Source organism: Aptenodytes forsteri, unplaced genomic scaffold (genome assembly GCF_000699145.1).
Source record: "Aptenodytes forsteri isolate BGI_AS27 unplaced genomic scaffold, ASM69914v1 Scaffold404, whole genome shotgun sequence".
Taxonomy (NCBI): domain Eukaryota; kingdom Metazoa; phylum Chordata; class Aves; order Sphenisciformes; family Spheniscidae; genus Aptenodytes; species Aptenodytes forsteri.
Genome location: NW_008795629.1, coordinates 1,864,748 through 1,877,483, shown reverse-complemented (window position 1 = coordinate 1,877,483; position 12,736 = coordinate 1,864,748). Strand labels below are relative to the sequence as shown.

At 36.1% G+C, this 12,736-nt stretch overlaps 1 protein-coding gene across 1 annotated transcript in view; it reads left to right on the top strand.

The window, feature by feature from the left end:
* OPA1 (OPA1, mitochondrial dynamin like GTPase) overlaps positions 1 to 12,736 on the top strand; it is a 57,989-nt gene that overhangs the window by 29,395 nt on the left and 15,858 nt on the right. Inside the window, exons 22-29 of the mRNA XM_009282422.1 lie at positions 20 to 280; positions 813 to 965; positions 1,591 to 1,699; positions 2,328 to 2,407; positions 3,585 to 3,725; positions 4,677 to 4,793; positions 6,309 to 6,402; positions 7,727 to 7,837. Of these exons, the coding sequence (XP_009280697.1) occupies positions 20 to 280; positions 813 to 965; positions 1,591 to 1,699; positions 2,328 to 2,407; positions 3,585 to 3,725; positions 4,677 to 4,793; positions 6,309 to 6,402; positions 7,727 to 7,837 (1,066 nt within the window). The remainder of the gene's footprint in view (positions 1 to 19; positions 281 to 812; positions 966 to 1,590; positions 1,700 to 2,327; positions 2,408 to 3,584; positions 3,726 to 4,676; positions 4,794 to 6,308; positions 6,403 to 7,726; positions 7,838 to 12,736) is intronic.

Genomic DNA, 12,736 nt, shown 5'->3' with positions numbered 1-12,736 from the left:
TGTTTCCTGTGTTCTGTAGTCTTGTTTTCTCAGTGTTTCTAACAAATTCAATGCATCCTTGTTAGACACTTTTGTATTGGAAGCCATCATGTGTGTTACAACTTTCTATTTTAGGGAGGAGATTCTTCAGAAAACCTTATGGGAAAGGGTATCTACTCATGTGATTGAGAATATCTACCTTCCAGCAGCACAGACTATGAACTCAGGGACATTTAACACCACTGTGGACATCAAACTGAAGCAGTGGACTGACAAGCAACTGCCTAATAAAGCAGTAGAGGTGAGAATTTAGTTATTTTAAAAAATTAAAAAAAAAAAAATGTGCAAAGCCTGTTGATGTGAAAGCATAGCTCCAGAGAAGTAAGGTGGTGGTTTGAAGGGCTGACTACAGTTCTTCTCACCAGCTTACATGTCAGAAAAGGCTAGCAAGATCTTGATGTTGAGAAGCATATACAGCAGGAACATTGTATTTTGCTCTTCTGGTGAATTTTCCCTATTAAAGACCAAAAAAACCCTCCTTTTAAAAGGTTAAACAAACCCTTCGAGCTAGGTATATTCATATTTAATAGGTGTATGCAAGTTTAACGGAATTCCACTTGCTACAACATAGCGAAGCAAAGTTTAGTGTTGATTTTATTAGTAATGGATAAGGCAGCAAAGCAAAAGTAAATTACTTACTCTTACGCTTGTACATTGTTTTCAGAAAGTATGCAAATTTTCATACTTGGCAAGAATTGTCATAAATGTTCCTTTACCAGCTGGTGCATGGTATAATGGTCCATTTCAGTAGGTATTGTTTGCTAATTTTCTAGGTGGCATGGGAGACTTTGCAAGAAGAATTTTCCCGTTTCATGACAGAACAAAAAGGAAAAGAACATGATGATATCTTTGATAAACTGAAACAAGCTGTCAAAGAAGAAAGTATTAAACGACATAAATGGAATGAGAGAGCGGAGGATAGCCTGGTACAATGTAGTGGGTTTTTTTGCATTGTTGACTAAGTGCTGTTGAAATATATTTACTGAAGTTGCATATTCAGTATTTTTGCATTCTTTTAATGTAATCATAAAATGATAGGGAGATGTGTCCATCTCTCCTTTTCTATATAATGTTTTAATTTGGTGTTTTTCAATTTGTTTTATTATTACCTTTTGTTAATTATTGCCTTAAACAACATCTAATAAAATTGGTTTGGTTAGTTCAGGAAAAAGTCCTCCATAATCCGCTGGCTGCCCAAGGACAGCCTTGTGAGAATTGTTTAGCATCAGCTCATTTGTTCTGTTAAGTATAGCAGCATAAAATAACAGCGTTTCATTACCATCTTTATAGAATTTGTTATCCGGAGGGATTTCATGTTGTTTGCTATATTTTTTACAGTATTTATGCTAGGCTATAGAAGAGAGTCAAATTAAAGGCACAAGAAAATATTTTTGGCAGTGCTTTGAAAAGGTGCCTCTTGAATAAATCCTGTGTGCCCAATAAATGCTGGTTTTATAGACATCAAAAAATGAAGAGAACGTCAGAAATCTTTTTTTACTAAATCCCGAATAAATGATTTATTGTATGCTAAAACGATGTTCTGTATTGCAGCGAGTGATCCAGCACAATGCCTTAGAAGATCGGTCAATATCTGATAAACAGCAGTGGGATGCAGCTATTCATTTTATGGAAGAGACGCTCCAAAGTCGTCTCAAAGACAGTGAGTTGTGTGATGTATTCCACTCTTGTGTGCTTCTTAATCTGCGCCAATTTCCAGATCTAGTTCACTTCTCTGCAGTGCAAGTTTTTGTATCAGTACAACTGAGACAGTGGTGACAGTTTAAGATGGTACAGATACTGATAGAAATGTTTAGCAAAATACAGCCTCAAAAGCTAGTGCTCTTCCTCTTGCAATGAAGCAGATGAAAGATAAGTAATAGAGACCTGTAGAGTCAAAAAATGGTACAGACACACAGGTAGAAGAATAGGATAAATTCAGAGAAAGTAGTTGGTCCATTTATGGTTATCAAGCATAATTAATTTTGATGCAAGTTGCAACAAGATAAGATTCTTAAACGCCTGACTTGGAACCTAGAGGGCTGTCTCATGGAGGGATGCTATGGTTTTTTTATATACTTCCTTGAATTATCTACTGGTTTGCAGTCACTTTTAAATTTTAGTAAAAGACATAAACTGTTGCTTTAAGTAAAAGGCATCTGACTTGACTCAGTATGGCATATCTTATGTTCTTGGGCATAAAATGTCCATTATTGATCTTGTACCTAATTTTACAACTATAAATTTGACTGGTTACTGAGTGATGCTTAACATCACATTTCCTTTTTTAGCTGAATCTGTTATTGAAGATATGGTGGGTCCAGACTGGAAAAAAAGGTGGTTATACTGGATAGGCCGCACTAAAGAACAGGTAAAAGGAAAAGAAAAAATAAAGAATTTGTAGTTCACTACCTTTAGAAAATTTTGATTATTACTCAGTAACTTTTCAAAAATACCAACCCTCTTCACACTATTTAGATGATTGCAAAAAAAAAAAAAATTTACTTTTAAATACTTTACAATAGCTTTTACTATTCATTGTTTTAAATATTACACCACAGAGAATTCCATATACTTTTTTCATATTGCAGATACATAGTGGTTTGTAAACTGTTTTCCATTCTTCAGCTGAATTACATCTTTACTGCTATGCCATTGACCTGAATATTAAAGTTCTTCCAGTAGAAAGAAATTGAAAACAGGGTGGAAACAGGGCTATTCTCTTCTACACTTTCCACGCATGCCTTTTAAGTAGAAGTCGTGTGCATCATACTCCATCTGGATTTACTTAGTATGTGATAGCATTATCACTAGCATTCTAGTCACAGTTGTATCTTCTGATAGACCATTTTCATCATAAGCGCTCTTCTCGTTTGCTCATAGCTTTTGGAAATTTCTTTTGAATTTAAATAGCACCTTCTGTTGAATGCCCAGAGATGATGGGCTTTTTATGTTACTTTTTCTAGATATTTCTCAAACTGAATCAGACTTTAAAGAAGTAAGTAGAGTTTAAAAGAATACAGTAGAAAGTAATTGTTTCAGAGGAAGGAGTTTTACAGTCAACTGTGTGCAGCCAGGTATGGGAGAAAGGCAGTGACTTCAGCCTATCTTACTTGAATCTAATGAACAGCAGTTTAAAGGTATGAATCCATGGAGAGTTCTTGCTAGCCGTCAAGCAAAAATTACAGTTCTCATCAGTGTCACAGGTGATATGTGAATGTGAACCCCGTAGCGGATATTCATGGAGGGGAAAGGAGGCTAACACTTATGATTTTTTTTTTTTCCCCACCCTTCTCTTCCTCTTCTGCATTTCTGTGCATAATGAAAAGAAAAAAATATGAAAAATTGACAGTGAATTATCCATTTAGAAATACTATATTTGAGATGTTTTTGCAGAAATACCCTTTTGAGTCACTTAAATGTAATAGTTAATAGTGTCAAAGGTATTTTCTGTTCTGGCTTATTAAGCAGGTAGACTGTTTATTGAGGAGGTGCTGATGATCTCTGAGTCTATAATAATTAATTCTAACTAATCATTCTTATCCTAGAATGTTCGTAATGAAACAAAAAATGAACTTGAGAAATTAATCAAATGCAATGAAGAACATGCAGCTTATCTGGCAAATGATGAGGTGACGACTGTCAGAAAGAATCTTGAAGCAAGAGGAATAACAGTGGACCCATGTCTGGTAAGATGCAGAATTGTAACAAAACATATGGAAGCCCCCTGTGAACATTTGAATATTCTTTCTAGGTAGCATACAAAAGACTCCATCTAAATACTGTGTAATCCAGATGTTTCCAAATGAATTACTAAATGACTGCTTGCACGCAATTCACACGCTTCTGTTGGCTGTCAGACAAATGCAGTACAACGCTTAGGAATCTGTCAGTTTAGACTGAAATCAGGATCTGCTGAGCAGATTTTCTTGTCTGCATTACGACAAGGCTTGTTTAAAATTATTGTTCAGATGTTATCTAGTGGAGTCAAGGCCTTTGTGAGCAAGATACAATAAAAACATATTGTGCATTCCGAACCTTTCGGTGTGGTTGTATGTGCAGTTTGAAGTTCATAGGTACATTGAAGAGAGGGAAATTTTGTAAAAATACGTGGAAAAAGGTAGGGTTTTTTAGAGTGCTCTGAGGGAATGTTTTGTACATTTAAAATGTTCTGGAAAATGATTTATCTCATTGCACTGTAAGGCTCTTACCCATAATTAGACCTTTTATCTAATTAAATGTAAGATTTTAAGTAAATGAGAATTCAAACATTAATAAGTAATAGATGTAGATTTCCTTTTAACAGTGATTTATTTTCTGCAGTAACTTTGGCTACCTTTTCAACATTAATACATGTACTTACTCAAGGTAGAAGAGTTATTTAAATACCTGCTGCCCCTTCCCTGTGTAGCATTTACCATACCTTTTTGTAAAGGTCAGAGTAGTGATCCACATCCTCTACATGAGGAGACTTGAGTGCAAATTGAGTTTCCTTTCTAGCTGAGCAACTGATTTTCTTAATTTTATTTTACGTTTTTTTGAAGAGCCATATCTATATACATATTTAATTTTGAAGAAAAATTATGCACGATAGTGAGTGTATGTATTTATTTAGTCAAATCTAAGTACTGTTTTCCTAGATTAAAGACACATGGCATCAAATTTATAGAAGATATTTCCTGAAGACTGCTTTGAACCACTGTAATCTATGTCGAAGAGGCTTCTATTATTATCAGAGGCATTTTGTGGACTCAGAGGTAAATTGAAGAACAGATATACGCTGGTGTTTTGCCTTAATGTTTCCATCTTGGTTGAAAAAAAAAAAAATTCTACAAATACTTTAAACCTTTCTTTTATATCCTTTACCTTGAGATAGCTGGTGTTCTTAGATACATTTTACATGAGGCTTGTAAATGATAAAAATGCCATCCTGGTGGTAATTATATAAAATGACCACTAGGTATCAGCCATGACCTAAACATCTGTTACTTATCAATGTGTATTTAAAATACACAGTTAAAAGCAGTATTGTACAGTTATTGATATCTTGTTGGTATCCATTTCTCCCACTTTCCCATTGATATTTATTTACCTCACTGATACGAAAAATTCAGAAAACATTAAGTAAGGGGCTTTTATGGGATAAGTATGATAAATAAGTGTTTAGAGTTAATGCTTAGAACCACATGTGATCAACAGGGGGAAAAAAAAAACAACTATGGAGCTTACAAACAGATCTTTTAAATGACTTTTCAATTTTGTAAACCGAAGTTTGTGCAACAATGACAGTATGCATGAAGTCGCACAAAGAAAAGAATACACAGGTTTTTTACCATTATATTTTAAATCAAAAAGAAATTACTGGAAAGGTAGAACTCCTCACTTTCTGTGGAGTTTTATTTTTCTTTTTAGTGAGAAACAAAGATCCCTATGGAGCCAGAAATCTTTACTACTGCAGAAATACCTTTGCCTGTAAGACATAAGAGAGAATGAGATCATAGAGTGGAGAGCTGCCTCTCCGTGACACTTAACCTCCTATTCCTGTTACTGTCTTTTTAAGGTGTCCTAATGTGGAGTTAGTGCTCCCTCCTGCCATCCTTGCAGGTGTAGAAACTGTCTCTTGTGTTGTTAACAAATACTACCCTTGGCCCAACACTGTCTTCAGAAGCATTTGTCAGACAGGGAGTCACAATATGGAGTTCAGCTGTTGTCTTTCAATGTGTTTGCTATGGACCAGTGTGGTATTTCAGTGAGCATTAGGTTATACTCACCAGCCTGCATACAGTGTGTGCAAATTGTTTTTCTTGTAGAAACTGTCTCTTGTGTTGTTAACAAATACTACCCTTGGCCCAACACTGTCTTCAGAAGCATTTGTCAGACAGGGAGTCACAATATGGAGTTCAGCTGTTGTCTTTCAATGTGTTTGCTATGGACCAGTGTGGTATTTCAGTGAGCATTAGGTTATACTCACCAGCCTGCATACAGTGTGTGCAAACTGTTTTTCCGTGATACCCCTTGACACGGTTCTTTCTGTTGAAAACAGTGTATGTAAAGGGGATGCAGTGTATTAAATAGGGCTGGCACAGTTCTTGAGAAGTATTGTTGGTGTGTTTCCTTGTTACTTACAGCAGTTATTCTGTGGGATTTTTGTGCAAGATCAGGATATGTATACATGAGTTTACAGTTGCCGCTAAAAGTGTCAAGAGATTCTTATAAGTGTAGGATGTTCACTGGACATCAGAGGTCTGACACTACAACTTCCCCCGTTTCAGCTCGAATGTAATGATATTGTCCTCTTCTGGCGAATACAGCGAATGTTGGCAATTACAGCAAATACGCTGAGGCAGCAGCTTACTAACACTGAAGGTAAGGCTCATAGTGAAGTTGAGGTGTTTGAAACAAAAAATTGTTTAGAAATTTTCTAGTGTTCCTCTAGCTGTGTTCCTTTCATGCTTAGCATGGCTGGCTGATTTTTCTGTCCTGCTTAGGTAATTAAAAGATACAGAGTAAATAGAATTTGACATTCTATTTACGTGAAATGATTTAGTGTAAATAGAATGTCAAATAATTAAGATACTCTCCAGTTTAAAATATTTTCATCTTACATGATGCCAATTGTCAATATCTTTTTCCAAGCAGGAAGAATTTCAATAAATAGTGACTATATTCATTTTTCTCAGGTCAATCTGGCTGTAGATTTTAATTTAGAAGTGTTTGATATAAAAAATCAATTCTAATGGATTTTTTTAAAGCCGTGCATTACATGTGCCATGTAATATCTAGACAAGCTTATACAACAGCAGCTTCCTTATAAAGCATCATTTATGTAGCAATCTGCTAGTGCCGTGGTACAACTACTAATAACGATCTTTGATCTGTAAAATAATTTTCAACCTGCTTCTTGAAGAAGGTCCAAGTAAAAGGTTTGAACCTTGTCATGTGATGCAAGTTACCCTCCATGGAGAAGAAATTGCCCCTAAATGTAGAAAGCTAGGTCCTGTCTCTTCAAACCACCTACCTCATTGACAACTGCTGGGCTGAAAATGAGGAAGTTTCATTAGGAGGTATTCCCTCTAAGTGTGAAGGGCAAGGATATAAGTGTTAAGATGGACATAATACTGCTTTAAAGAGCTTTTGATTCCTCTTAGCCTTGTATATACAACAACACTCCTCTGTATGTCATCAATCCTTCAATACTGCACTCTGCTGTCATCATTAACTTCTTTTTCCATCTTTCACCTTTTAATTGACTTGGCCTTGATTCATCTGACGAGGGTGATGTTGATAGCAAAAGTGTAACTGTTAAGAAGGAAGCAGCAAGGATGCTTACAATAAAGATTTGTTGGACACTCAGTCTCAAAGAAGAAACTGCTGAATTTAATAGACAGCAAAGCAGTGTACAAATATTTTTATCTCCTCCTAAAAAAGTCATCCAATAATTTAATTCAGAGAGAAAATATCCTTCGAAATTGAAACATCTTTCTCAAAGAATTTCCTGTCTTAGTGGCCCAAACAAGGGGCTTATGTGTTCAGAACTTTGCCTTTTCTCCAACCAGATTCGTTAGCCTGGTAACATATACTACGTCTCCCACAGACCTTCCCAAAACTTTGTCCTTAGGTCATTACAGGTACAAAAGTGTTACCGCTCACTTTTTGTTTTGGTTGGTTTGTTGTTTTGGGTTTTTTACAGTAAGGCGCTTGGAGAAGAATGTAAAGGAAGTGCTTGAAGATTTTGCTGAGGACAATGAAAAAAAAGTGAAGCTCCTAACTGGCAAGAGGGTCCAGCTCGCAGAGGATCTCAGTAAGTACCTACTCTGTAGTGTTTTGGAACTAGCTTGAAATGAAGCAAATTCTGACCACTGACCTTGAGAACATTTCATGCGATATGGGCTGTTCATATGCTAGCATTTAATTACTATTACAAATGGAATTTTTCTTAAATACGATCAGATCTTACTGATTCAAAAGTGGACGTGGGTAGTATAGTGTGATAAAACAACATAATTTACGCTAGATGTAAATTCACTGATATAAATATATTGCATCAGTATACTGAAAAATATACTTAAAACAGAGTAATATTGTAAGGGGATGTTCTTGTTTTTCTAGTACAACGTGATTAATCCACACCTCAGAGACCTGTCTCTGGGTGATTCAGTCTTGACTGTGTAAGGAGGGTTTGATCCCATCTTTTTTTAATTATTGGGTGAAATATGCAGCCTTCCCACAGATAATACTGACTTTTAATACAGATTAGCTGGAAATGCCCCTGATTTACTGGCCATCTTGTTTTAGGCCACGTATACAGAAATAAAACCTGTCAGACACGAAGATCTGATATGTTGTGCTTATTAAGCTGAGGTGACCATTATTTTAAGAGATTTAACAAGGAAGAAAATCTAACAGATTTAGCCTTGCAGAAGTATTACAGTAGTTCAATGCTTTGAGTCACTTGGAAAGTGTTAAGGGGTTTTATGGTTAATATAGTGAGATTTTTAAACAGTGACAGTTTTTAAAGGGACAGTCCACGCTGAGGTGATACTCCGGTTGTCTACCTGCACATCCAATAATGTTTGGACTGACTTTTAGCTGATGGGGCTTGCTCTTGCACATACATTGTTGGTTTTTTGGCTCATTCTGCTATTATTCTGTGAGACTTCCACTTAAACCCCAGCTGTACAACTGGACTTGTAGGGGAAAAAACGATGCTGTGCAAAAGAGAAAAGAAAAAAAGCTTGTGATAAATGAAGTTCATGTAGATATATAAATATATGCATCTTGAGATCACAGGTGACCTTTCTCCTTATACCTTTATTTTGTGTTTGATGTAGCAACTAATTTTCTCTTAAAATATGACTTTGGATATTTAATTCAAAATAAATGGATGCTGTGGTCAGTGTTTCTTCTTTTATTTAGCAATGTTCTGATATCCAGGGTTCAGTGGGACGGAGAAGCCTTCAATCGCTGTTAGTTTCCGAAGTATGAATTATGTCTTCTATTTTTTACATCCAAAATGTCATATAAAACAAATGTTTCACTTACAATAAACTCAAAATTTAAGGATTTCTTTTTGATAGTGCTGGTTTGGTTACATTGGAAGTTTTAGGTTATTATTGGAAGCATTGTTATTAAAATTCCAATCAGTTATGGTATTTGTTGACCTTTAGAAAGTGTTGCTATAATATTTTGGAATTGTGGGTAGGAGTTTTAGTGAATCTAGAGCAAATTGTCTGGTTTTTTTGACTTGTCTCTGAAACAGCTGGTGTGACTATATAATTTGTATTATGGGTTCATAATTCTCTCCAAACATCCTGTGTTGCTTTTGAAACCCTGTATCAACCTTCACGTAGGCATTCTTTTAGAGTGGGTGAAATGTATTTACAAAATAAGGCTTTTTCCTCTCTATATAAGTTGAGATAAACCTAGTGGTAACCTGCATAGTGGGACACAGATATTTAATGAGGAAGTTATCTCCTTTTATTAGTGAGCAGTGCTGCTTGCTTTCTTGCTTTGATGCCAGATGTTAATTTTTTTCCTGAGCAAATACTGGCATAGAGTGAAACTTCATGATTTTGATTTATCCTTAAATATTCCGTGTTTCAAACCAAAGTAAAGGAGCACTAGAAAATACATAATGTTTAAGTTAATCCATCTTTATTTTGTACTGAAATCTACTTGGAATTTTTGCATTGTCAATTTTGCTTCTCACCAGCATTGGGAATAACCTCCCATTTCAAAGCAGTAACAGCTGGGTTCATTATTTTGTAAACTAAGAGCAGACCTGTCAGAGCAGCCTGCTTGTGTGTTTATAGTCCTGGGTATCTGTGTATTAGTGTGTATGCTTCAAGTTTGTAGTATGCCTTTCATAAATTACTGTGTAGCTAAAACACCATCACTGCACTGTATTTCTCTAGATTCAGGAGGTCACAGATCCCACACACATTTTTCTAAGGAAATAATCGTTATTCAGTACAGAACGATGTATGATGACATGTTATGTTTTATTGTACCTATGGGAAGATTTTAAAACTACCACTGCTTAGCTCTGTAGTCAAATCAGCAATGGTCTCTCTACTTTCTGCATGCTTTTATTGCTAAGTGGTTATAATTTTTGTGGGCAAATGACAGGAAAAAGGGATTTCTTTGCCTTCCCCTTAGTGAATAGAGTGCTTTTCTGTGGTGCAGGGTTTTTTTTTTTATACTCTTGAGACAGACTTTGATAGCATAGAGCATTGAACTCTCAGGTGGCTATACAAGTAATTTCCTTCTTCCAGCATTTAGTGATAATCAGGACTCTGCTTAAGGAAAGAAAATCCTGACTCTCACAGCACACATTCATAAAGTATTTGTATTTTAATTAGGAATGGAATGGAAGGGATCTCTTGAATCATGAAGTCCAGTCTCTCTCTGTTCCAGGCAGCTGTGTTTATATAACCCAGCTCATTCACATATCTTGAGCTCCATCTTTAAATCAGTTAACTTGTTGGGGCTCACTATTCATACTGAAAACATGTTCCAGGATGTCATTCCTCTGATGGTTACAAACGGTCTTTTAATTTCCAGTCTAAATTTGTAAATACAAGGCTGGGATTCGCTTCCTGATTGGAAACTCTACTTGCAAATCTAAATTATTTATATACCTGAGGTTGGGATGCTTCCTCTTGATGCTGATGATATTACAGCAACACTGTCTCACTTCTGTTATGTCAGTCTTTTAATGCTGAAGCACTGGAAGTATTTTATTGTTTGTTCAGGATACTGGTTAATGTCAAACTGTTTCTAACATGGGTGATTTAGTCTCGTAATGAGAGCTCATATAGGACTCAAAACTTATTTGAGCAGGTTTTGTTATCTGTGTTCTACAGCTTTGAATGGTATTTTAACCCTATATATGAATGTTTCTCGATGACCTTTAGGCCCTGAGTCTTGCTGTTTCTCAATGTTTACTTCTCAGGTTTTATTCTAGATATTTTAAAGAGTGTCAGCAGATCTTTTGAACGGTTTCTAACAAATTATGTATTTTATAATGTACTGAAGGTTACTTTTTCTTCAAAAAAAGGCTTCAAATGTAGTGTAAATGTACCTCTTATCATAAGTATCATCATGATACTTGTACCAGTGAACAATTACTGAGTTTATGAAAATAAAGAAGCCCTAGGACTAGAGACCATCTGGGAGAAAGGATCATAAGATACAAAAAGGGGCAGAGCAGATGAAAAAGTGACTTTAAAAATGTCCTAAAATGCAATCAAACCATAAGAATACCTGTACTGAAAGAGGCCCGTGGTTGGTGTATCCCAGTGTCCTGTCCCTGGCAATGAGCAGGCGTGGCTACTTAGGGAACAGCATAAGAACAGGTTAAGCATACAGTAGTACTTGCGGGGTATGTGCTCTCAGCATGTAACGATCTATGGTTCCAAGATTTCCTAATCCTGAGGTAATATCTTTGTGATTCATAGCCATTCATGGATTATTTTTTTTTCCTCCTGTGAATGTCTCTTAATTGCTTTTTGAACTCATGTAAACTTTGGCATCTGCAACATCCTGTGGCAATTAGTTCCAGAGTTTACTACACATTGTGTGAAAAAGTACTTCCTTTTGTTTGTTTTTGAGCGTCCTGCCAGTTTCATTTGGTTCTCCTTAGTTCTTGCACTGTGAAAAACATTCAGTAATCTTTCTCTATTCGTTTTTTGTGCCACTCATGACTTCATAGATGTTTACGCTACTCACACTTACTCTTCTTTTTCCTGGCTTGAAAAGTTCTCAGCTGTGTAGTTGCTCCTTGCATGGACATTGTTTCATAGCTTCGATCAGCGTGCCGCTCTTTCCCCCTTTTTTAGTTCTGCTAAACCCTTTTTGAGATGAAAGAGCAGAACTGCACACAGTGTTCGAAATGTATCTGCATTATGGATTTATACAGTTGCATTATGATGCTTTCTGGTTTTTAATCTGGTCTTTTTACAGTAATTCCTTGTAGTCCATTTCCTTTTTTGCCTGCTGCTGAGCAATGAGCTGATGGCTGCACTGGACCATCTGCTACAACTCCAAGTTCTTTTGTGAGAAGTAACAGCCAGTTCAGAGCCCATCAGCCTAGTCATTTTCCATGCCATGTTTTTAAACTGTGGGGACAGTTGAGATACTTTATTGTTTTGCTGAGGATGCAGAAGCAAGAGGAAATTGCTGTCTGTCTCTTGCATGTCTAACTGGGTACTTCAGGCATATTCAGCAATTGGTAGGAAGGTGTTTCAATGCAGTTGTTTACAACCTCCCTTGCAACTCTGGTGCATTATATATATCGAAGTTCTCCAGCAAATTTGTCTGTCAGCTGAAGAACATACCCAGGTCTTTCGCCCTATCTTGGATAGCATCATCAGCAACAGGAAGAATTACATTTACTTTCCATTTGGCACATGCATCTTGATTGTGCTCATTGCTGAAGGACAAAATATTGTTACTTGAAACTTAATTCCACACAACTTAGTATTATACTATATGCTTAGTTAAATCAGTGTCTTAAATACACCATGTGCTGGGTTCTGTAAGAAGTAAAATGGGGTAGAGGGAGCTAGAAGTATAATGGTAAACATTAATCCTTTAAAAGGAGAATTTCCACTCATAAAAATGCCTCTTGTCAGGACTGCCCCGTTTGTATTGCAGGCTTTAAGGCACTGCTTGTGGCTGGAGGGAAGATCTAGTATCT